At 53.4% G+C, this 22640-nt stretch overlaps 1 protein-coding gene across 1 annotated transcript in view; it reads left to right on the top strand.

The window, feature by feature from the left end:
• Nucleotides 1-21929, top strand: part of CELSR2 (cadherin EGF LAG seven-pass G-type receptor 2) — a 53591-nt gene extending 31662 nt beyond the window's left edge. The window contains exons 4-34 of the mRNA XM_036767983.1: nt 215-330; nt 561-649; nt 3075-3232; nt 3637-3800; nt 3947-4072; nt 4454-4620; nt 4934-5230; nt 5334-5508; nt 5665-5806; nt 7554-7674; nt 8043-8226; nt 8529-8630; nt 9782-9876; nt 11538-11747; nt 12231-12414; nt 12701-12844; nt 13046-13226; nt 13585-13752; nt 14086-14212; nt 14373-14573; nt 15065-15239; nt 15744-15856; nt 16240-16319; nt 16451-16577; nt 16766-16888; nt 18077-18204; nt 18460-18548; nt 18690-18872; nt 19070-19207; nt 19525-19762; nt 20305-21929. Coding sequence (XP_036623878.1) covers nt 215-330; nt 561-649; nt 3075-3232; nt 3637-3800; nt 3947-4072; nt 4454-4620; nt 4934-5230; nt 5334-5508; nt 5665-5806; nt 7554-7674; nt 8043-8226; nt 8529-8630; nt 9782-9876; nt 11538-11747; nt 12231-12414; nt 12701-12844; nt 13046-13226; nt 13585-13752; nt 14086-14212; nt 14373-14573; nt 15065-15239; nt 15744-15856; nt 16240-16319; nt 16451-16577; nt 16766-16888; nt 18077-18204; nt 18460-18548; nt 18690-18872; nt 19070-19207; nt 19525-19762; nt 20305-20326 — 4567 coding nt within the window. The 3' untranslated portion in view covers nt 20327-21929. The remainder of the gene's footprint in view (nt 1-214; nt 331-560; nt 650-3074; nt 3233-3636; nt 3801-3946; nt 4073-4453; nt 4621-4933; nt 5231-5333; nt 5509-5664; nt 5807-7553; nt 7675-8042; nt 8227-8528; nt 8631-9781; nt 9877-11537; nt 11748-12230; nt 12415-12700; nt 12845-13045; nt 13227-13584; nt 13753-14085; nt 14213-14372; nt 14574-15064; nt 15240-15743; nt 15857-16239; nt 16320-16450; nt 16578-16765; nt 16889-18076; nt 18205-18459; nt 18549-18689; nt 18873-19069; nt 19208-19524; nt 19763-20304) is intronic.
• Nucleotides 21930-22640: the final 711 nt, after the last annotated feature.

Raw genomic sequence — 22640 nt, 5'->3', positions numbered from 1 at the left:
AGAGGAGGCCTTTCTTTGGGGAAGAGGGTTGCCTCCTGGTTCTTTGAATGAACCCACTCCCTTCCCATGCCTCTGTTCCCATAGTCCTCAGCCCCAACAGCTTGGATGTGCCTGTCCTCTGGGCAGGCCTGCCTCCTTTCACCCCAGCTCACCTGAGGGTTCACTCTCTACAACATCTTGCATATTTCTTACCCTCTCCTTACCCCCCAAGCAGGTTTGCCACAAAGGAGAGGGATGGGCTTCTTCTGTACAATGGGCGCTTCAATGAAAAGCATGACTTTGTGGCCCTTGAAGTGATTCAGGAGCAGGTCCAGCTCACCTTCTCTGCAGGTGTGCCCCCTCTATTCTCCCTGGCCCTCATCTGCCTTTGTCTGAATTTCCTTGCCTCTTGCTGTCTCCCCAGGCCCCATGCATTCACCCCAGGCCTGTTCAAACTTGGCCTTGCTTACCTCTGCTGAGGATAGCATGTCATCCCAAAGTGCACCCCTTCCTACCCAGCCCTTCCTACTTCACCAGCGGGTCCCACAGGGCCCTGGTTCACTTTGTCTTCCTTTTCCCAGGGGAGTCAACGACTACCGTGTCTCCATTCATTCCTGGAGGGGTCAGTGATGGCCAGTGGCACACTGTCCAACTGCAGTACTACAATAAGGTGAGGCTTGTCTGGACAGTGTCAGAGGAGGGTACTGTCCCAGAACACTGGCTCCTCTTGAACTGGGGTAGGGAAACCTTAAGGGGGTCATGATGGCCTTCAGAGATGTGAAGGGTTGTCATGGGGAAGGGGATCTGATTTGTTGTGCTTGGCTCCCCAAGGGCAAAACTGTGACCAGGGAGTAGTAGTTTCTCAGAGAGGTAGGTGTTAGCTCCTTGTTTGACAGGGCTTTTGGCCACCAGAGTCAAGGGCATGACAGTGACTAGAGTGGTGGCTGCCAAGGCAGCAGAGATGACTTCAGCATCTGAATCTTCCACATAAGCTGTGTGACCCTGGGAAAGTCCCATTACTTCTCAGTTACTCCAGGCAATTTTCTTCCAGTTATCTCTTGCAGCACAGCTGCTGATCTGCTTTGGAAGAGGGAATGTCCTTATAAGGATCTCTCTATACCTCTGAACAAACAAAATAAATGAGAGCTGTCCCAAAGGAGAATGTGCTTCCTTGGGAAGTGGTGGGTTCCCCATCCTTGGAGGCATCCTAAGAAGAGGCTGAATGACTAGTTGTGGGGGAAGGTACAGGGTTGGACTAGATTTGGGATCCATGAACGTGGGTGGCAGACATGATTCTAAGAAGAGCTCTATGGGTTTCACCAGACTGCCACAAAGGTCTGCAATACACACAGGAATGTGTGTCACATGATCTCATGGACAAGTCCACTTAAAAGTCTGAACCCTTCAGAGTCTTATTTTTATTGGTATCTCTTCTTTTTTACATCACTTTCATTTCTGAATACTTCCTTCCTCCCCCCACTTACTCACAGTGATCTATTATAGTAAAGATAAATAGAAAAAGGAAAAAGTTGATCAGCAAGACCAGCCAACAGAAGAGCTGGGCCTGATGGTCTGTAGACATGATATGCCACCCTGTAGCCCCCTCCTTTGTAGAGACTCGGCTATTCTGTGAGGCCGGGGCCGGTCTTTGTAAGCACACACACAGCAGGTGGTGGCCACGGTTGAGTTCATGTGGCCATCGTGCCTAGTCTTTCCTGGGTGTCATAGACTTGACTCTGCATCACATCCTAGGCCCTCTCCTGCTTCTCTGAAGCTGTCCTAGTCTTAGTGCTAGTCTGTTCCCCTTGTGTGTCACTTTTTGCCCAGTGGTTCCCCGGTGGATGGTCATCTGATATGTTTCCACAGAAAGTGGTGCTCCAGATATTTTGGCGGCCCTGAGAACATACATTTTATCATTGTCGTCCTTGGGGGATAGACCTAGCAATGGGATGTCTGGGTGAAAGAGCACGGACGTCTGGTCGCTTTCTTAGCCAAATTGCTTTCCAGAATGTTCAGACCAGTTCCTAGCTCCACCAGCAGTGCCCTGTTCTGTCATCTTCACTCGTTTGCTGGGTGTGAGCTGAAACCTCAGCTGTTTGATTGAACCAGTTAGAAGTTGTGTGCTCTGGGCATGGTGCGTAGCTATGAGGTTACAAAGACAGAAACACAAGGGATAGTCCTTGCCTTCAAGGCATTTATTATGCTCCTCAAGAGAGCAGGTGTAATGCTCACTGGAACACTTACACTGATACAGCTTGGGGGGGGGGGGTGAGGGGAGGTAGGTAACCATTCTCTCCACTCCTGCTAGAGTTATGGTTAGTTTACATTCCTTTACCTTTTACATAGTTTTCCTAGGTTATACAGTTTCTGTAGGTAGGATAATAAGGATACAGAAGCAAAAGTGAATTTAATTAGATTTTCCTTGTGTTAGTTTGTCCCTCTTTAACATATGCAAATTATGCAAATCAGTAGGCCTGGACTCTTGACCAAGACCAGACCCTAGATAAGCTTGAACTGGTTTAACCTGGTTTGGCCTTTCTGATTCCCCTGACTGCCTTCTCAAAAAGCATGCTCATGCTACAAGCCTCTGACCTCTCACCTGACCGACCTTGAGGCCTGATTTCTGAAGAGCCTTGCATTCTTCTGAGATGCTGGGAAATGAGGCAGCCAGGTTGCATAGTGGGTAGAGAGAGCTCTGGGAGTCGGAGTCCTGAGTTCAAACACTGTTTCAATGAGACACTGAGCTGTAGTGACGCTGGACCTCCTTCTTTTCATTGGTAAAGTGTGGATAATAATAGCACCCATCTGACAGGGTTGTTGTAAGATAAAACATGTAGTGTTTTGCAAGCTTAGATCAATGCTAGCTCCAGGCAGGCCATCCTTCCTCCCAGGGGCATTTGTGTTTGACCACGCTGTGCCTGTCGTCTCTCGCTGGCTCTGTCCTCATCACCTCTAGCATCCCCTAGATGGTGCTACAGAGAGGACACAGTATATGGATGAAGAGATCAAGCACGCTTGGCTGTTGGGGGTATCTGGCCGTGCCAGATTGTGCCCCCACCCTGAGTCTCAACCCTTTCTCTCTTTCTCTTCCATAGCCACTGCTGGGGCGCTCTGGTCTCCCACAGGGCCCCTCTGAACTGAAAGTGGCTGTGGTGACGGTAGATGACTGTGACCCTGGTGTGGCACTGCGCTTTGGAGCCGTCCTGGGGAACTACTCCTGTGCTGCCCAGGGCACCCAGGCTGGCAGCAAGAAGTGAGAGGGGTGGGAGGCAGGGCCTGAGGGCCAGGGGGCTGTGCATGTTTTTCCCATTTTCCCCTCTTCCCTGCCAGCCATGCTGAGCCTCAGGTGAGGGGCAGAGAAGAGATGAGCAGGAAAGGAAAGAAACCCAAGATCAAAACAGTTAGGTTAGGGGATAATGGAGGATTTATAGGGGCCTGGGTGCAGGTCAGGGCACTCTGACCAACTGTGGTTGTTATCATCAGCTCATCCCAAATGTCTGTGACACCCCCACCCCGTCACCAGCCCTGGCCAGGGTCTACCAATGGCCCCTTCTGGAGCCTGAGCTCAGACCAGCTAGAGGCCAGGGCCTAGAGAGGCTCAAGAATTCTGCCACCTCCCCCTCCCTTACTGCTACCCTTCTGTGATATCTGGATCAGGTCCCTGGATCTGACAGGTCCCTTGCTGCTGGGAGGGGTCCCTGACCTGCCCGAGAGCTTTCCCATCCGCACCCGCCACTTTGTGGGCTGTATGCGAAACCTGCAGGTAGATAGCCGGCGTGTGGACATGGCTGACTTCATCGCCAACAACGGCACTGTGCCTGGTATGGGAGGACAGGAGTGGGGTGGTCTTGGGTGGGTGGGGGACAACTCTTCCCCCAGTACAGCAGAGGTGAGGGCCAGCTGCTGTCTGCTCTGCCAGAGGCTGCCTAGGCACCAGGCCTGTCCTGAGACCCTCTCCTTCTTCCAGGATGCCCAGCCAAGAAGAATGTATGTGACAGCAACACCTGCCACAATGGGGGCACCTGTGTTAACCAGTGGGATACATTCAGCTGCGAGTGCCCTCTGGGCTACGGTGGCAAGAGCTGTGCCCAGGGTAAGCTGGCGCTTAGGTCAGAGCACGGGGCAGGCTTCACTCACTCTGACCTGCTCCTCCTCCAGGCTCAGGAGCCAGAATGTCTCAGACAGAGCAAGTCTGTCTGTGGGTGGAAAAGCTTGCCTGGGCGAAGTTGCCCCAGGGTGGGCAGCAGAGGAGACAATGGACCCAGTCAGACTGCGGGTCTGAGCTTGGCTCCCAGGGTGTGGTGGGAAGGGTATTGTGGGGCTGCCATTGGGGGTGAGTGGGCAGGGCAGGGATCTGCCCCATGTGGACAGCTATGCACTACAACCCCTCCCCAGGGCAGAAGTTCCCCTGATTGCTTTAACCATTTCTTCTCCAAATTTTCCACCCGTTGTCCCATTTCCTTGACTTCTTCAGAGATGGCAAATCCTCAGCGCTTCCTGGGTAGGAGCCTGATGGCCTGGCACGGTTTGGCACTTCCCATCACCCAGTCCTGGCACCTCAGCCTCATGTTTCGTACGCGCCAAGCAGATGGTGTCCTGCTGCAGGGGATCACCAGGGGGCATAGTACCATCACCCTACAGGTGGACATTGAGGGTGGAATTGGGGGTGGAATTCTCTATTTGAGAAGAGGGGACTGATCCCTGGGGTAAAAGCTGGGACTGGGCATTTGGATCAGAAACGGGATAGATGCCTAGGGAGGCTCTTGTCTTCTTTGGTGTGGACAACAGTGCCATCTGCTGGCCACATGCATTACTGCACTCTGTGCCCTTTTTATAGGTTGACTGGAAGGGGGTGGGTGAATATTGTAACCAGCAGCAGCAGAATTGAGAAAGGGCAAGGTAGATAAAAGCAGTTCCTGGACATTTTATCTTCTCTGCTCTCTCCCTGCCCCAGATGAGAGAGGGCCATGTGATGCTGAGTGTGGAAGGTACCGGTGTCCAGACGTCCTCTCTTCGGCTGGAGCCAGGCAGGGCTAACGATGGGGACTGGCACCACGTGCAGCTTGTGCTTGGAGTCAGTGGAGGTGCCCGAGAGCCCGGCCATGCCGTCCTATCATTTGACTATGGGCAGCAACAGGCAGAAGGCAACCTGGGTCCCCGGCTGCACGGGCTACACCTCACAAATGTCAGTGTGGGCGGTGCGGTGGGACCTGGCGGAACTGTGGCCCAGGGCTTCCGAGGCTGCATGCAGGTGAGTGTCAGGGAGGTAGATGAAGAGACTGCCCTTTTTCCTGGTGGACTGGCCCTGCCCTCCCCACTCTGAGGGATGTGAAGACTGCCTCCTCTGTCCACAGGGCGTGCGAGTGGGAGAGACCACAGATGGTGCCAGCAGCCTTGACCCCAGCAGAGCAGAACGTGCCAACGTTGAGCAGGGCTGTAGTCTCCCTGATCCTTGTGATTCAAACCCCTGCCCGACTAACAGCTACTGCAGTGACGACTGGGACAGCTACTCCTGCAGCTGCGATCCTGGTACTGCACAGGGGGTGGTGGGTAGATGGGTAGTCAGGCACTGTGGGGAATAGGGGACCATGGAGAGAGGGAGGGTGGGGCATTAGGCAAAGAGATGGTGAGCAGAGAAATGAGGCCAAGAGGACCAAGCCCTGATGGCTTAGTCTGTGCCCTCAGGTTACTATGGTGATAGCTGTGCCAACGTCTGTACCTTGAACCCCTGCGAGCACCAGTCCGTGTGTACCCGTAAGCCCAGCGCCCCTCATGGCTATACCTGCGAGTGTCCCCACAACTACTTTGGGCCATACTGTGAAACCAGGTGCGTGGCCTTGGGTTGGGGCAGGGTGTTGATGATAGTCTTCATGGGAGGCTAGAATGTTGTCGAGGGGATTTCCAGCTGAGCACGGGATAGGCCAAATGACCCCAGAAGTCCTTTCTAGTTCTTCTTCATGAGTGGCCATATGGGGGCAAGAAGCCTATCCTTGCCCTAATACAAATACATTTAATAATCTGACTGTGTGCAAGACAGAGTCCGCTGGTGTAGGTGACAGAAAGTCAGGAAGTAAGGAAGGCCTAGGTTCTTGACCTGCCTTTGACACATGTTGGCTCTCTGACCCTGGGTACCTCTCAGGTACGGATCTGCATTGATAAGAGGGAGTGTCTTCATCAGGAATTCCTGATACCAGGAAACCAGGTTTAATCTCTTGGGAATGTGCCAGACACTGTTAGGTGCTGGGTATGAAAAGGCAAAAATGAGAGTCCCTGCTGTAGAGGCAGCCCTTGGAGTCAGGAAGACCCAAGTTCAAATTCTGCCTCATCACTCAGAAAGCTGTGTGACCCTGGGCAAGTCACCTAACTTTTTCAGTCTTGGTCTTGTCATCTGTAAGACGGGGATAATAACAGCGTCTGCTTCACTGAGTGGTTATGAGGGTCAAACAAGCTGTGTAAAGTGCTTTGCAAACCTTAAGATACCATAAACGTTAGTATTATCATGTAACTGTATCATGTTAGGTGTTACTGTTCAAGGACCTTGGCAGCTGGGGAGAGGGGGAGATAAGGAATAGTCTCATCAGGGAATCACCAAGGATTTGTTGGTTGTTTCTTTGTGCCAGGCGTGGTACTAAAGATACAAAGAAAGTAAAAAAAATGCCATCCGTGCCCTCAAGGTGCTTCATTTGTCAGACCGTATGTAAATAATGACATAGACCCAAGGTCTCTACAGAGCAGAGAAGGTGCCAGTGTTGAGGGACAGGGCCACGCCTCCTGCAGACAGCGGGATCTGAGTCTGGAAGGAAGCCTGGAGAACGAAGAGACAGAAGTGAAAGAGGAGGGCCTTCGCAGCACAGAGGACAGCCAGGTCAAAGGCATGCAGACAGCTGACTGGCCTTGTGTGTGGCTGGATCAGAGCATGGGGGGTTGGAAGGGAAGAGCAAGAAGGGCCTGGGTTGTGAAGAGCTGGGCAGGTTGAACTGAGGGCTCGGTATTGGGTCCTGGAGGTAATAGGGAGCCCCTGTGGTCCTAGGGGGAAGGGGGCAGGACTAGGCAGATCTAGGCTTTGGTCAGACCTTTGAGACAGGGAGGCCAGTTAGGAGTCTATTGCAATAGTCCAGGACAGCCTGAACTAGGTAGTGGCCACATGAGTGTAGAGGAGGGACACATAGGAGAGATGTTTGAAGGTAGAGATGTTGGGGTTGACAGTGGATGGGAAATGTGGGATGAATGAGAAGGAGGGGCATTTGAGCTGAACCTCAAAGGAAGTTCCAGACTTGGAGGTGAGGAGGGAGTATGTTCCAGGCCTCTATGTACTTCACACTGTATATTTAATCTCTGTGTCATACTGTGTCATAGAATTACGGATTTAGAGCTGGGAAGGACCTCCAAGGCCCTCCCTGGCATGGAGGCCAGAGTGGGGAAGGGACTTTACTCAGGTCACATGAGGTAGTAAGTATCAGAGGCAGGTTGAATCCAGGTCATCTGACTGCTGAACCAGTACTCTTCCACTGTGCCATTCCACTGTAGATGGTGTAGGATTGCCCCTTATGTCTGTGGGTGGCCTTTCTTTGCAGGATTGACCAGCCGTGCCCTCGAGGATGGTGGGGACATCCCATGTGTGGCCCATGCAACTGTGATGTCAGCCAAGGCTTTGACCCTGACTGTAACAAGACAAGTGGAGAATGCCGTTGCAAGGTCACTAACACTGGCTGGCCTGTCGGGGCTACTCTGCAGACCTGCCTGACCCTCCCCCTGCTCAGGGGGCTTACCCCCTACCCCCTACTCCTGCCAAGGGGCTACTCACTGCCCACCTGGGTCCTTAGCTGCTGCATTAAGGCCACAGAGGAAGAATGCAGGATGAGAGGAATGTTAAGCAGAAGGATAGGGGAGGGAATAAGAGGGATTTCCATTCAGATGTGTGCCCTTCATTGTGTTTCATGGGCCAGGATTCTGCCCTGAAGGTCCATACCTGAGAGGTCATGGAGAGAGGGACAGTGGGAAGAGGTAGTTGCATCTGCTGCTTCCCTCATCATCTCTCTCTCTTTTGCTCGCTCCACTATTAGGAGAATCATTACCGCCCATTGGGCAGCCCTGCCTGCCTCTTGTGTGATTGTTACCCCACGGGTTCTCTGTCCCGGGTCTGTGATCCAGAGGATGGCCAGTGCCCTTGCAAACCTGGAGTCATTGGGCGCCAGTGTGACCGCTGTGACAACCCTTTTGCTGAGGTGACAGCCAATGGCTGTGAAGGTGGGTGTACAGGTTATGGGAGATCAAGCCAGGGCCCCAAACTGAGCTTTGCAGCATCCTCTTGGGAGGGTCGGTGTGTCAAGAGCTCTGCATAGTGAGCTGAATACATCCCCAGACTTGTAGGCCTTCTGGGAAGACCTCAGGCCACTGCCTGCTATCTCTTTCCCAAGGAAATAATGAAGAGCTTACCCTTAAAGAAACTTTCTTTTGTCCTCTGACACATCTGCTGGAGAAGAGGATGGGGAGGACTTTCTGTGCTAGCTCTGTCCCCATCCCCAGTAACCCTGTCTGTCCCATTGTAGTGAATTATGACAGCTGTCCAAGGGCAATTGAAGCTGGCATCTGGTGGCCTCGGACTCGATTTGGGCTGCCTGCTGCAGCACCGTGCCCCAAGGGCTCTTTCGGTAGGTTTTCCTGATCCTAGGATGCCACTCGTACTTGGGCCCTGCTGAGGAGGGAGGAGTCCTTGTGATTGCTGACTCCTCTGACCTGAGTTTAGGGGTCAACCCCCATTTCATTCACCCTGTAGGTGAGGCCAGGGCAGGAAGCTTGCTGCAGCTGCAGGGGAGCCACTGCTGATGTTCAGGACCTGGGCACATGGTGTCCTGCTCCCCAGACCATCCTTGGCTCACTGGCCCTATGTCTGACAAACTGCTGCAGCTCAGTTAGCTAGCAGATATTCACAGAGCGCCTGTGAGCACTGGGTATTGAGCTGACCGGCCTCGCTTCTCTCCCTGGGGTGTGCTCATGTTAACTAACAAAGATGACTAAGGGTACAGGCAGCATAGGATGGTCCTGGATGTGATCTGGGCACCGTCCAGCTCAGCTGAGGATGCACTAAGGATGGGCCCTGAAGGACGGTTGGATAAAGAACCAGCCTTGGAGCCCGAAGGCCTGGGTCAGGTTCTGCCTCTTGTGCATCTTGGCTTTATGACCCTGGGCAAGTCCATTCACAGATCAGTGCTTTGGGCGGCTCCCTGAGACAGGAGGTGGCAGCGAAGGTGCCTAATTGCCAGGGTAGAGGGAGCTTCCTCACTGGAATGTCCCTGTTCCAGTGAAGTCACATGCCCAGGCCCTGCCCCTGCCCCTCAGGGAAGGGGTAAAAGGAGGCTAAGTTACCCAAGAGGTGGATGAAAGAATTTATGTAAAACACTTACCGAAGCATCTGTGCTTTCCTCAGTGGAAGAGCTTCTAGGATGGGAACTCCCTGCACCAGCCCAGGGGCAAATCCCAACTTCTCAAGGCTTTAGGGCATAAATTCTTGCAGTTATCTAACTGGCCCAGCATCTTCCAGCTAGTAAGTGTCTGAGGCAGAATTTGAACCCAGGTTTTCCCAAGTCCACTTGCAACATGCTTTCTACCATCCTACACCATCTCTATTGCAGATGTTTAAAGGGATATTGATTTGATCAAGGAAGAGGGGAGAGAGCTTGAATACACATGTGATCACTTGGAGGGTAGCACCAAATGGGCCTGGGTCTCAGGAGAACTCCCTCTTCCTCTTTCCTCTCCCCTTCCTGCACTTTGGCCCCTCATCCTGTCTGCTCCTCACCAGGGACAGCAGTACGGCACTGTGATGAACACCGAGGATGGTTGCCCCCTGACCTCTTCAATTGTACTTCAGTCACCTTCTCAGAGCTGAAGGGCTTTGTAAGTAGCTCTGTACTGTAGCCCATTCACCACCCACCTCAGAAAGGGGGGATCCAGGGAACAGATGAACCCTGACACATCATGGGAGGAGAGGACCCAGGCTCACATCCTCTCTGACGATTGTGGCTTGCACGACTTTGGACAAGTCACAGCCTTCCCATGCTTCAGGCCCTTCCTGGGGTCCTCCTTTTTAATATGAGGGGGTTGGACAAGATGACTTCTGAGGTCCACTCTGGATCTATGACCCTTAAAGGGAGATTGCCATAGGGACAGTCTTTCTAAGCAGCCATGGTTTCCTGGCCATTAGTTCCAAAGGAAGTCATGCTATATGGGAAGTAGAGTTTGTAGGGAACATTGGTTGTAATTTCTTTTTTTTTTTTTAATTTTCAGTTGCAAATTTGCTTCCTATCACCTCCCTTTTCCCATCCAAAGAAAAAAAGAACAAAACCCATTTCAAATATGCATAGTAAAGCAAAACAAATTTCCTGCATTAGTGGGAATAGAGGCAACTGGATGGCACATTGGATAGAGTGCTGGGCCTGGAGTCATAAGACCCGAGTGCAAATTTGATCTCACTTATTAGCAGTGTAACTCTGGGCAAGTCACTTAAACTCTGTTTGCTTCAGTTCCCTTATCTGTAAAATAGGGATGATAACGCCACCTACCTCCTAGGGTCATTGTGAGGGTCAAATGAGATAATGTTTGTGAAGAATGCTTAGCATGACGCCTGGCACATGGTGGGTGCTCAGCAAATGCTTATTCCCTTCCCCCTTTTCCTTCAGAGTCCCCAAGTCTCTCAAGGTTGATTATCTTCACAGTATCCTTCTTATTGGTTCTCCTGGTTCTGCTCAGTTCCCTCTGTATCATTTCATACAAATCTTCCCAGATTTCTCAGAAAGCATCCCTTTCCTCATTTCTTACAGCCTGATAGTATTCCATCGCACTCAAGGCTACGCCTTGTTCGTCAGTCGCCCCGCTTGATGCGCGTACCTTCAGCTCCCAGTTCTTTGCCATCACAAACAGAGCTGCTATAAATATTGTTGTATCTGTGGGTCCTTTTTCTTTGACCTCTTTGGGTCTGGATCCAGTAGTGGAATCCCTGGGTCACGGGCATGCAATATTCATAACTTTGGGGGCATAGTTCAAACTGCCTTCCAGAATGGCTGGGCTAGGTCACAGCTCCACCGAGAGGGCATCGGTGACCTGCTTTCCCACAGCACCTCCGATGTTGGTTATTCCCTTTTCCTTCAGCCTTGACAGTCTGATGGGCATGGAGTGGTTTGGCTAGAATGTCTTATGTCTCTCTTACCCTCATTAGCTCCCACACACCACACATTGCCTTCTGGCCCCCTCTGCTTCGCAAGGAGAAGGAAGATTGCATTTCTGCTCATCAAAGACCCACACCCCTGTATCCCCACTTGGGAAAGCAGTGCCCTTGTGATGTAGTAAATAATGTGCTAGCCTATGGTCCTGGACAAGGCCTTCAGCAAAACCCTGACCCCATTTCCTCACTTGAAAAATGATCACAGGAGCACCTGCCTCACCTGGTGCCTTGAACCATGGGTGAAGTACTCCCTCAGTGTTAGTGTTTGTCATTATATTCTCCATCTCCTCATTTCCCCTCTCTCTGATTCCTCATTCCTCCATGTCCATGTCCCCAGGCTGAACGACTGCAGAGGAATGAGTCGGGCTTGGATGCTGGGCGCTCCCAGCAGCTGGCAGTGCTGCTCCGAAACGCCACACAGCACACTGCTGGCTACTTTGGCAGTGATGTCAAAGTGGCCTACCAGCTGGCTACCAAGCTGCTGGCCCACGAGAGTGTCCAGCGGGGCTTTGGACTGGCTGCCACCCAGGATGTGCACTTCACAGAGGTGGGCACAGGGCACTCAGCAGAAGGAGACCTTGGAGGTAGAAGTGGGGGAGTAGTCTCAGGATGGGCCAGGCAGTTCTGAAGGTAGGAGAGGCTGTCCCTGGGTGCATTCCTATCCTGAGCATGGTAGGTACAAGAGCTGGGAGCTTTCACTCTAGAAACTCATGGTGTGGTCAGAGCAAGCAGATATCAGAAGAAATGTGATCAGGGCTCACAGCAGATAATTAGGTTGGATCATTCAAAGAGGGAAAGACTTTCTGGAGGAAATAACCTTGGGCTTTGATGAAGGAGAGAGGAAGTGCATCATAGTCAGGAGAAAAAAAACTCTTTCACACTGGGAGCTAATCCAGCTTCAGGCTTAGGGACGAGGGTGGGGAGAATGTCTGAGAGTGGCTTTCCTTTGCCTGCTGCCATACCAGGGAGTGGGTGAGGAGAGCTAGGCCTCCACAGCCTGACTGCTTCCTTCTGCTCCTCTCTCTCACAGAATCTGCTGAGGGTTGGCAGCGCCCTTCTAGATGTTGGCAACAAGCGTCACTGGGAACTGATCCAGCAGACGGAGGGTGGCACAGCCTGGTTGCTGCACCACTATGAAGCCTATGCCAGTGCTCTTGCCCAGAATATGCGCCATACCTACCTGAGCCCATTTACCATCATCACACCCAACATTGGTCAGGACAGGGTCCTGTGAGGGACCAGGGTGGAGGTGTGGGGATGGGGAGACTGAGGCTGGCCCAGTCAGCAATTAAAAATGAGGGTCTGATGGGTTGGCATGGGACCAGGAAGGTGAGGGCAGGGCAGGTGGAAAGGGTATCCTAGCAGTATAGGGACTGGAGTCCTTCTGGGAAACTAACTTAAAGTCCCACAATAGATATTTTGAGTAAAAGAGAATCCTTGGGCTCTAGTTCACTCCTTAAGGTTAGAGAGCTGACCTATCATGTCCTCCCGTTCCCCTAGTCATTTCTGTTGTACGCCTGGACAAGGGCAACTTTGCTGGGGCTAAGCTGCCCCACTACGAGGCACTTCGGGGTGAGCGGCCTCCTGACCTTGAGACTACTGTCATCCTCCCTGATTCTGTTTTTAAGCCAACAGAAAGTCAAGGTTAGTGTGATAGGGTGAGCTCCTGGGAGGAGGTATGGAGGGGTGGATTCAAAGGCAGAGGGCTTAAGGGGTTGGGAAGAGAAGGATCAGAGTTCATGGGGAAGAATTTGTGCAGGCCTGGGGACCGCATTGGGGAAGGTGTCTTATAGGAAGGGGCAGGGGAGGCCCTTGAGCTGAAAGTGTTGCTCTTGTCCTCCTCAGACCATCACCCAGCAACTGGGCCAGCGGTGCCAGGTGAAGCCCGGGAACAAGAAGAGCTGGGGCGGCGGCAGAGGAGACACCCAGAGCTAAGCCAGGGCCAGGCAGTGGCCAGCGTCATCATCTATCGCACCCTGGCCGGGCTACTGCCCCACAACTATGACCCTGACAAGCGCAGTCTTCGGTGAGCTCAGCATGGCTCCCGTTGCCCACATTCCTTTCCGTCTTCTAGTGAAGAGGAACCGGGAAGGGGGAAGGAGCCCAGGCAGGCGGGGCTGTCCTAATAATTGGGGTTATGGCTGTAACAGGGTCAGTAAACATAGCTGGCATTTAGATGGTGCTTTACGGTCGACAAAGTCCATTCCTTCTGTTATTTGATCCTCACAACAGTCTTGTCCGAGTGTGTGCACAGGACGTGTAGGATTGTGTGTGTGTTAGTGTGTATAAGAAGATGGAGCAGCAGGCTGTGTGTGCATGTGCATGCATGTCCCCGTGTGACCCCTGCGTGGCCCTGGGGGCCCTGTCTCCCTCCTTCCCACTAGGGTCCCCAAACGTCCTGTCATCAACACACCGGTGGTGAGCATTAGTGTTCATGATGATGAGGATCAGCTGCCTCGGGCTCTGGACAAGCCTGTCACGGTGCAGTTTCGGCTTCTGGAGACTGAGGAGCGCTCCAAACCCATCTGTGTCTTCTGGAATCACTCGATTCTGTGAGCTGGGGCCAAGAGTGGGATGATCTCCATCGAAGCCTGGGGCCCGGACGCTCCCCCTGCCTTGCCTCCTTCCCTTCCCTCTGTGGTCTCTTAGGCCAGCAGTGGCAAGGACTTGACAGCTGGGCCACACACGGAGCAGGGCCCCTGATCCTGTTCCCCTCTATCCTCCCCCCTCCCCAGTCAGAAAACAAATTCTACCGTGGAGCTGCAGGAAACTGGATATGTGAGCAAGGGGGGGTTCCAGAGGTAGAACACCAGTCCCCCACCCCCAGCTCCATTCCTTGGTGACCTCAGACCCACTGATGTCCTGCTTCCCTTCCCTTTGTCCAGGGTGAGCGGGACAGGTGGCTGGTCAGCCCGGGGCTGTGAAGTGGTCTTCAGAAATGAGAGTCATGTCAGTTGCCAGTGTAACCATATGACCAGCTTCGCTGTGCTCATGGACGTGTCCCGCCGGGAGGTGGGAATTGTGGCATTGGGTGGGGGAAGGAGAAAGCTGTGGTCCTGGGGGTGAGGATTGGGTGGCACAAGGGATGGAAGCACAGACGGGGTCCATGGGAGAGAGGAGTGAATGCCCTGTGCCTTCCTAACGCCCTGACCAGTCCTCTCCTGTCCTGTAGAATGGGGAGATCCTACCCCTGAAGACAGTGACATATGCAGCTCTGGGTGTGACCCTGGCTGCCCTGCTCCTCACTTTCCTCTTCCTCACCTCCCTTCGGGCCCTGCGCTCTAACCAGCATGGCATCCGCAGGAACCTGGTCGCTGCCCTCGGCCTGGCCCAGCTTGTCTTCCTGCTGGGTATCAATCAGGCTGACCTGCCGGTGAGCGTCCTACTGCCTTTTCTACCTCCCCTTCCCTCAGCCACAGTCTTTCCTTGGCTCCCCAGAGGCCTTCCCCCTAAAGCAGTCCCTTCTTGATTCCCTGGCCCTCCCTCCGTGACTCTGTGTTGCCCCGCTGACTCCCTCTGTAACCCCCACCCACTTCTCCGCCACCTCCTGGCACTTTCTCCCAGCCCACCTCCTACATTTGCTCTGACACTCGTCCCTACCTCCTCCTCTTCTGTGGCCCAGCCCAGAGGCTCCCCCCTTGTTCTGTCGGTCATGGACCCTTCTCAGGATCATGCGTGTAAAATGAAATACAGAGAATTATCCGAATATAACTAAAGATGTAATTTTTCCCACCCAAATTCACAGACCCCAGAATAAGAACCCCACATGTCCCCCACACTGACTGTGGCTTCAGGGCAGGGAGCTCAGGAATGAGGCCCGCCCCGTGGCCCTGGGCTGAGCCATCGTCTGCCCTGCTCTCACAGTTTGCCTGCACGGTCATCGCCATCCTGCTGCACTTTCTGTACCTGTGCGCTTTCTCCTGGGCCTTGCTGGAGGCGCTGCACTTGTACCGTGCCCTCACTGAGGTTCGAGATGTCAACACTGGCCCCATGCGCTTCTACTACATGCTGGGCTGGGGAGTGCCCGCCTTCATCACAGGTGCCCACCTCTTTCATCGTAGCCCCGTCGCTGCCTGGCTGGTGTTACCAGACCCCACTTAGGCTATACAGGAACTGGTCATCTGGGAGCCCAGAGCTAGGCAACCCATGGCAGCCAGGGTTCTAGTTAAAGGGAACCACCTTAGGAGAGTCCCCTGAGGAAGAGGGTATAGGAACTTGGGGGCCTTGTCATCTTCTCCCCATGGGACAACTGGTGGCACAGTGGATTGAGCCCTGGGCCTGGAGTTCAAATCGAGCCTCAGATACTTCCTTGCAGTGTGACCCTGTGCAAGTGACTTAACATCAGTCTGCCTCAGTTTCCTCAGCTGTAAAATGGGAATGACAGCAACAGCACCCACTTCCCAGGGTTGTCGTGAAGAACAAGTGAGATGGTGTCTGTAAAAAGCATTTAGCACAGCACAGGACGCACTGTATGAATGTTAGCCGTAACAATTCTCATCATTACTCTTTTCATTGGCATTCCTTCTCTTTCCTGTTTCCACAGGCCTGGCAGTGGGACTGGACCCTGAGGGCTATGGGAACCCCGACTTCTGCTGGCTCTCCATCTACGACACTCTCATCTGGAGCTTTGCCGGCCCCGTGGCCTTTGCAGTCTCGGTGAGAGCTGGGAGCCTGGGCAGTTGGGAAGGGGAGGCCTCCTGGTTCCCCCCAGGGAAGCGTGATGGCGTGTGAGAGTCTGGCTGGAACCGTGTGCATGTTGAGAGGAGGTGGTGGTGATGGGTAGAAGGGCACGTGCAGGTGGCTTTGGGGTTTCTCCTATTCTCCTAATGTTCATAAAACCTGTACTATGAGAGCTTCCCCTGCCCTCGCAGCTTACGTTCTGAAGAGATCACTTGTAACTTGGTAACATAACATCCGAGGTTCACCACAAGGAGATGACATTTACTAAGGAGAGATGGAAGAAAGGCCGAGCCCTCTTGGGACAGGGGCTGGACTCTTCTCTCTCTCCATTGGTAACGTGCCTTCTTTCCTGCACCCAGATGAGCGTCTTCCTGTATCTCCTGGCAGCCCGTGCCTCGTGTGCCGCCCAGCGCCAGGGGTTTGAGAAAAAGGGCACCGTGTGAGTATGGGGCAGTGGCGCCAGGGGGTGGGAACAGTATCCTAGGCCATGCCCACCACGGTGCATGAGAGGGTGCCATGGGGCCCGGTCATTGCCTGGGGCTCACAGGGCAGTACCCCGTCTCTCCTCAGTTCAGGCTTGCGCTCGGCCTTTGCTGTGCTGCTCCTGCTCAGTGCCACGTGGCTGCTGGCCCTGCTTTCTGTCAACAGTGATGCGCTCCTCTTTCACCACCTCTTTGCTGCGTGCAACTGTGTCCAGGTAGTAGCTGCGGCTGGGGTGGGCACGGGAGATCTCAAATGGCACCGGGTGCTGGCCGAGACTGGGGCTATGGGGTGGGTGGGGAGAGCTCCTCAAGGGCTTGGGGGCTTTAGTAGTCTGTGGTCATGAGGGGGTCTCTAGGGCTTCCTGACTCCTGGACACCCCCTGCTTCCCTCCTCTCCTTCCAGGGCCCCTTCATCTTCCTCTCATACGTAGTGCTCAGCAAGGAGGTCCGTAAGGCCCTGAGATTCGCCTGTAGCCACAAACCCAGCCCTGACCCTGCCCTTACTACCAAATCTACTCTAACCTCGGTGAGAAAGGCAGGGTGGGGAGGGAAGGGACTGGAGTGGGCTTGCATAGTGCCAAGGGGGGCAGTAACCCTGGGGGTGAGGGCCGCTGGGATGTGGGTCTGATTTTTTTTATTTCTTATTATTTTTTAGTTTTCAACATTGATTTCCATAAGATTTTGAGTTACAAATTTTCTCATTTCTACCCTATCCCTACTCCAAGATGGCATATGTTCTGATTGCCCTTTTCCCCAGTCTGCCCTCCCTTCTGTCACCCCATTCCCCCACCCTTATCCCCTTTCCCCTTTCTTGTAGGGCAAGATAGATTTCTATACCCCATTGCTTGTATATCTTATTTCCCAGCTGCATGTAAAAAAAAAAGAGCATTTGTTTTTAGAACTTTGAGTTCCAAATTTTCTCCCTTCCCTCCCCACCCACCCTCCTTGAGAAGGCCAGCAATTCAACATAGGCCGCACATATATCATTATGCAGAACACTTCCGTAACAGTCATGTTGTGAAAGACTAACTTTATTTCCCTCCCTCCTATCCTGCCCTCCTTTATTCAGTTTTCTCCCTTTTCAGCTGGGGTGTGTATCTTAGAGACAAGGCAGTTGTGGCCTCCTGCTTCCCCAGTAGGATATGAGTTCTTTGAGGGGGAGGCAGTTTCTGTGTGTCTGAATCCCCAGTGCCTGGCATAGTGATGTGCGTGGATTGCATAGTGGCTGTTTAGGAAATGCTGGTTGGGTTCAGTTTTGTTCCACAAATGCTCCCTGTTCCCCAGACGTGGAATGAGGCAGTGTTTATATGTAGGAGAAGGAAGTCAGGTACGAGGAGCTAGGAACGTTTGGCCTGAATTTCTAGAGGGAACTAATGGGGGTTTGGCAGGAGCAATAACAGTGGTGATTGTGAGGCAGCAAGTGCTTGGAGCCAAGAGGGCCTTCAGAGAACTCCTCCTGTGGTACGTGAGGCTTTTGTAAGGGTCTGAGGAGGGATGAGCTTCTTTACAGGTGCTGACTCCACTCAGAAATGCCTTACTTTGGTTTTTACTGCCAGGTGCCCAGTATTGGTGCTAGGGGTTGTTTTATCAAACAAAGGGAAAGTGAGAACCATGGCAGGCTGCTGGGAGAAGCAGGGACGGGGGTGGGGGGTGGTGGGGAAAGGTGGGGAGAAGCTCCCTGGCCATCACTGCTTCCCTTTATCTCCATCCCCAGTCCTACAACTGCCCCAGTCCTTATGTAGATGGACGACTCTACCAGCCCTACGGAGACTCAGCTGGCTCCCTGCACAGTGCCAGCCGCTCAGGCAAGAGTCAGCCCAGCTATATTCCCTTCCTGCTCAGGTGAGGCCCTTGGGCAGGAGAGGTGGGCCTCCCAAAGATGAGGGGCTCTCTTGAGGCCACTCTGGCCCAACCAGCTTAGCTGGGCATTGAAAACAAGAAAGGGAGAGGCAAGCCGAATATGTGGGGTGTGGAAGAGGGGCTGCGACTGAAACACTTGGCAGAGACAGGTCAGAGAGAGTTGGGGTTGGGGAGAAAATGAGCAGGCCACCATCAAGAAATGGACCCCCACTACAGTGCAGACTTGCCTCCCTTCAGGGAAGAATCAAGCCTGAACACTGGCCAAGGGCCGCCTGCGTTGGGGGACCCAGGAGTCCTGTTCCTGGAAGCTCAAGACCAGCAGCACGGTGAGCTCCTGAGCGCCCCCTGGTGGGCATCGTGGGGAACATCAACCCTCCCGCACCCACCCTGTGTTGCCATGGGGTCTGCGGAGGTGAGCACCGACAAGGAGGAGCTGGCTCTGACTCCCTCTCTCCCACTCCCTCCAGGGCCTGACACAGATTCAGACAGTGACCTGTCCCTCGAGGATGACCAGAGTGGTTCCTATGCATCCACCCACTCATCAGACAGCGAGGAGGAAGAGGAAGATCATGCTTTCCCTGGGGAGCCAGGCTGGGACAGCTTGCTGGGACCTGGTGCTGAAAGATTGCCATTGCATAGTACCCCCAAAGGTAGGCAAGCCAATTGGGGTGGGTGGGAGCTGGTATGTGGGGGAAGGGTGGGCGTAACAACCTTAGCCATAACATGGAGACTCTCTGGGAAAGGACCCTGGACTGGAGAGTCCTCATCTAGCAGCTCAGGGGCTCTTGGGAAGGGAGTCTGGGGGAGAGTCTTCCCCCATCTTCCTCATCTGCTTTCCTTCCTCTAGCTGAGAGTGGCCCAGGGCCTGGCAAAGCCCCTTGGCCTGGTGAGCTTGTGACAGCCTCCAAGGAGGAGAATGGTGAAGCCTTGTGTCGAGACAGCCCCCTGGGCCCCCTGCCTGGACCCGCTGTGCAGCCACACAAAGGTGAGCCACGTAGCTTCATGCCTGTCGTTTTTCCCCTGAATACAGCTTCCTCCCACCATCCCCCAGAGAACTCCTACCCTTCCTGTCTTTGCAAGGGACTTGAATATAGTGGGAAGCATATTGTGTTTGGTGGCAGAAGATCTGAGTTCAAAGTATGGCTCTCCTAAAGTCCCAACTGCCACCATGTTGTAAGCAGTCTTTGCCTTCTGGTTATTCCTACTCATTGTACGCATTTTCTCTGCCTCTCTTCCCTCCTTGGCCGTATTTGTTTTCAGCTCCTGCCAGGCCCTAATTACCACTACTTCCTTCCCTCCCAGGCATACTGAAGAAGAAGTGTCTCCCAACCATCAGTGAGAAAAGCAACCTCCTGCGGCTGCCCCCTGAGCCAGGCACCGGGTCTTCCCGGGGCTCCTCAGCCAGCGAGGGCAGCCGGGCCGGGCCCCTCCCACCTCGCCCACCTCCCCGACAGACGCTGCAGGAGCAGCTGAATGGGGTCACCCCTATTGCCATGAGCATCAAGGCAGGCACAGTAGATGAGGACTCATCAGGCTCAGAGTGAGTACATGGCTTGGCAAGGGCCCCAAGGCCCCTGACAAGCTTCCCTTTTCTCCCCTTTACTCCCCCGCCCCAAGGCAGCTTCTCTCATGGCAGGGGTCGGGGGTCACAGGGTGCCAAGCACTCTGGGGTGGCCCTCCCTCAATGAGGCCATTGTCTCTTCCCAGAGCACTCTGAAGTGGGTAGGGAGGCAGCCAGAAGGGAGAGAAGCCTGCTCCAGGGAAGGGGGGAGATAAAGATTTCAGGTGGGGAAGTTGAGGAAGCTGAGGGCTGGGGTTTCTTTCCTGTTTTCCTTCTCTGGTTGAAAGCTTCTGTCTCCTCTGCTCTGAAACTAACCTGCTGTCTGCCTTTCTGTCACTTTTCCTTTCCTGTATCTCCAGATTTCTCTTCTTTAACTTCCTGCATTAACTCTGGGCCCGTGGCCCCCACGCCCAAGGCTCCCCCCTCCCTCAACAGTCACTCTCATGCCCCCATACTGTATCTTGTGCTTTTTCCCCTATCCCCCTCCCCATGCCCCAAACTTCCCTCTTCCTGCCCCACAGCAGTGACGAGACATCCATCTGAGGAGCCTTTGGGCATTGCCAGGAGGAATGCCCACTCTCCCAGCCTATCTTGTGCCAATCACCCCCTGCCATCTCCCCTTGGCCCCAACGCACTTTGGACCCCTGGGGCCACACTTCCAAGGAAACGTTTTTTCAGAAAAGAGGAAAAAAAGAAAGAAAAAAAACTGGAAGGATCTCCGCTCTTGTGTCTTCAGGGATGATTTTTTTATATGATGAAAACTGACTCTACTCCGCCCACTAGAGGATGGGACCTCCCAGGATTCTCCCCTACCTCCCCCCAGTTTCCCATCTGCTGTGCCTCTGGGAGGAGGGGAAGGTCCTGGGGGGGCATGGGAATTTGCTGCCCCCCTTCTGCCATCACCAAAAGAAAAGGACAAAGCCACACACTTCCTGCAGGGGACACACAGCCTTGCCAGCTGGACCCCCACATAGGCTCCAGTTTGGGGGAGAGAGGATGAGAAACATGCCACAATTGCCCCTTGACCCCTGTCTGGGGGAGGAGGGGTGGCAGAAGGAGCAACCTCCCTGCCCCCAATGCTGCATGAACACATGGAAAGGGGAAAGGACCCAGGAGTCCATGACCCCTAGCTGGGGATGGTGTCCCCTTTCCTTTTCTCTAGGCCGCTGGTAGTGCTCAAGAACCAAGATTTTTGCTCAGTTTGCTGACCCAAAAGTGCTTTTTTTCTTTCTGCCCAAACCATGCTGGGGAGGGGCCGTTTACATTGTTTGCCTTTGCTCTGGAGATGGATGGGGAAGGCTGGGGCTGAGGCTGGGGCTGGCCCAGGGGATGAGGAGGGGTCTTAGGTTAGGGGGGTGGTGCAGTGAGCTCTGCATGTCACCCGCTGTCACCTCTGAGGTGGGTTCCGCTTTTTAATCTCTTTTCGGAATTACCTCTCTTCAAAGTCCCAGGAACTGTTCTCCTCTTCCTTCCTCATCCTCCCTTCCTTCTCCCCCCACCCTCATTCCCTCTGAAGAGAGAGATAATATATATTATTTTTAATTTATTTACCTTTTGTGTTGGGAAGGGATTGTGTCTGGCCCCAGAGGATGTCATGGATGCCATCTAGTGTCATGGAGTTAGTGTTTGTGGTTTTCTGGCTTGGGGGCCAGAGCCCCTGGTCCACTTGCTTCAGGCTCAGGCTCCCGTCTCAAGGGAGAAGCTGGTTTCAGCTCCCTCCCCTCCCACCACCATCTTGCCGGCTGCCATTTACTTGAGTCAGTTTATCCTAAGCATGTGGACCAAATTCTGATGTCACCGATTTTCCTCCTGGAAGTGGGTGGGCTAGGAAGAAAGGCTCCAGACTGGTAAACTGTAAGGTCAGTGTAGTTTATGGCTCTTCCTACGGCCTTGGATTGCCTGTCTCTTTCCCAATCCTCTCCTCCCCCTTCCAGTTCCTGCAAAGGGTTAAAACTGTAACTACTTTTTACTACTTGAAGACTTAAAACAAAACCACAAAGATGCTGGACTCATACCTTGTTACTAATTGTTGGATTGTACAGTTTGATCGTTCCTGTAAATATTTATAGGGTTTTTTTTGTTTGTTTGGCCTCCTCCCTCTACTGAATAAACTAGTTCTGTGCAGGTTTGAGCACTGCCAGCTTGATCCATTTGTGTCTCTCTTTTGGGGGGAAGGGGAGTTGTGGACAAAGAAACTCAAGCAGGTCTTGGGTGGGATGTGAGCCAGAGCTTCGGGGCACCTGGCTCCCTGACAGCTGCCTAATGAAAGCATCCTTCCTGCCCTTGTTTCATGACTCATGCTCACCACAAAACAGCGCCATAGCTGTTCCTGGTCATTCCTGGGGATCACAGCACCAGTGGTGAGCCTGCACTCAGCTGCTTGGACAGGAGGGATTGATCTAGATGGGAGGGCCTTATGCCCGGTGTGGGCACTGTGATGGTGACTCTGAACTTTCTATCCTCAGGTCTGGTGAGCTGTTAATGGGGCTAAATGCTTTGGGCCTCAGTTTTCTTATCCGTAAGAGGAGGGGAATAGAGTCAATCTCAGGAGAGAGCCTGGTATCAGCGTTCAGAGTGCTTGGTTCAGATCCTGCCTCCATCCCTTATGTGTCCTTCCATAATTTTGGACAAACCACTCAACCTTTCTGGGCCTTCAGCTCTTCATCTCTAAATTGAGGGTGTAAGACTAGGTGGCCTCTAGGTCCCTTCTAGCTTGAAATCTGGGGTCTTAAGACCTTCCATCTTTTCAAATTTTTCTCAGCAGTCCCCCACAGAACGCTGGGTGTGGAGTCAGGATCTGGGTTCACATCCCATCTTCAATTCCCACAGGCCTTCTGTGACTGGGCAAGTCAGTCTT

Source organism: Trichosurus vulpecula, chromosome 7 (assembly GCF_011100635.1).
Source record: "Trichosurus vulpecula isolate mTriVul1 chromosome 7, mTriVul1.pri, whole genome shotgun sequence".
Taxonomy (NCBI): domain Eukaryota; kingdom Metazoa; phylum Chordata; class Mammalia; order Diprotodontia; family Phalangeridae; genus Trichosurus; species Trichosurus vulpecula.
The sequence above is the reverse complement of the archived record's forward strand: the minus strand, read 5'-3'. Positions and strand labels throughout refer to the sequence as shown.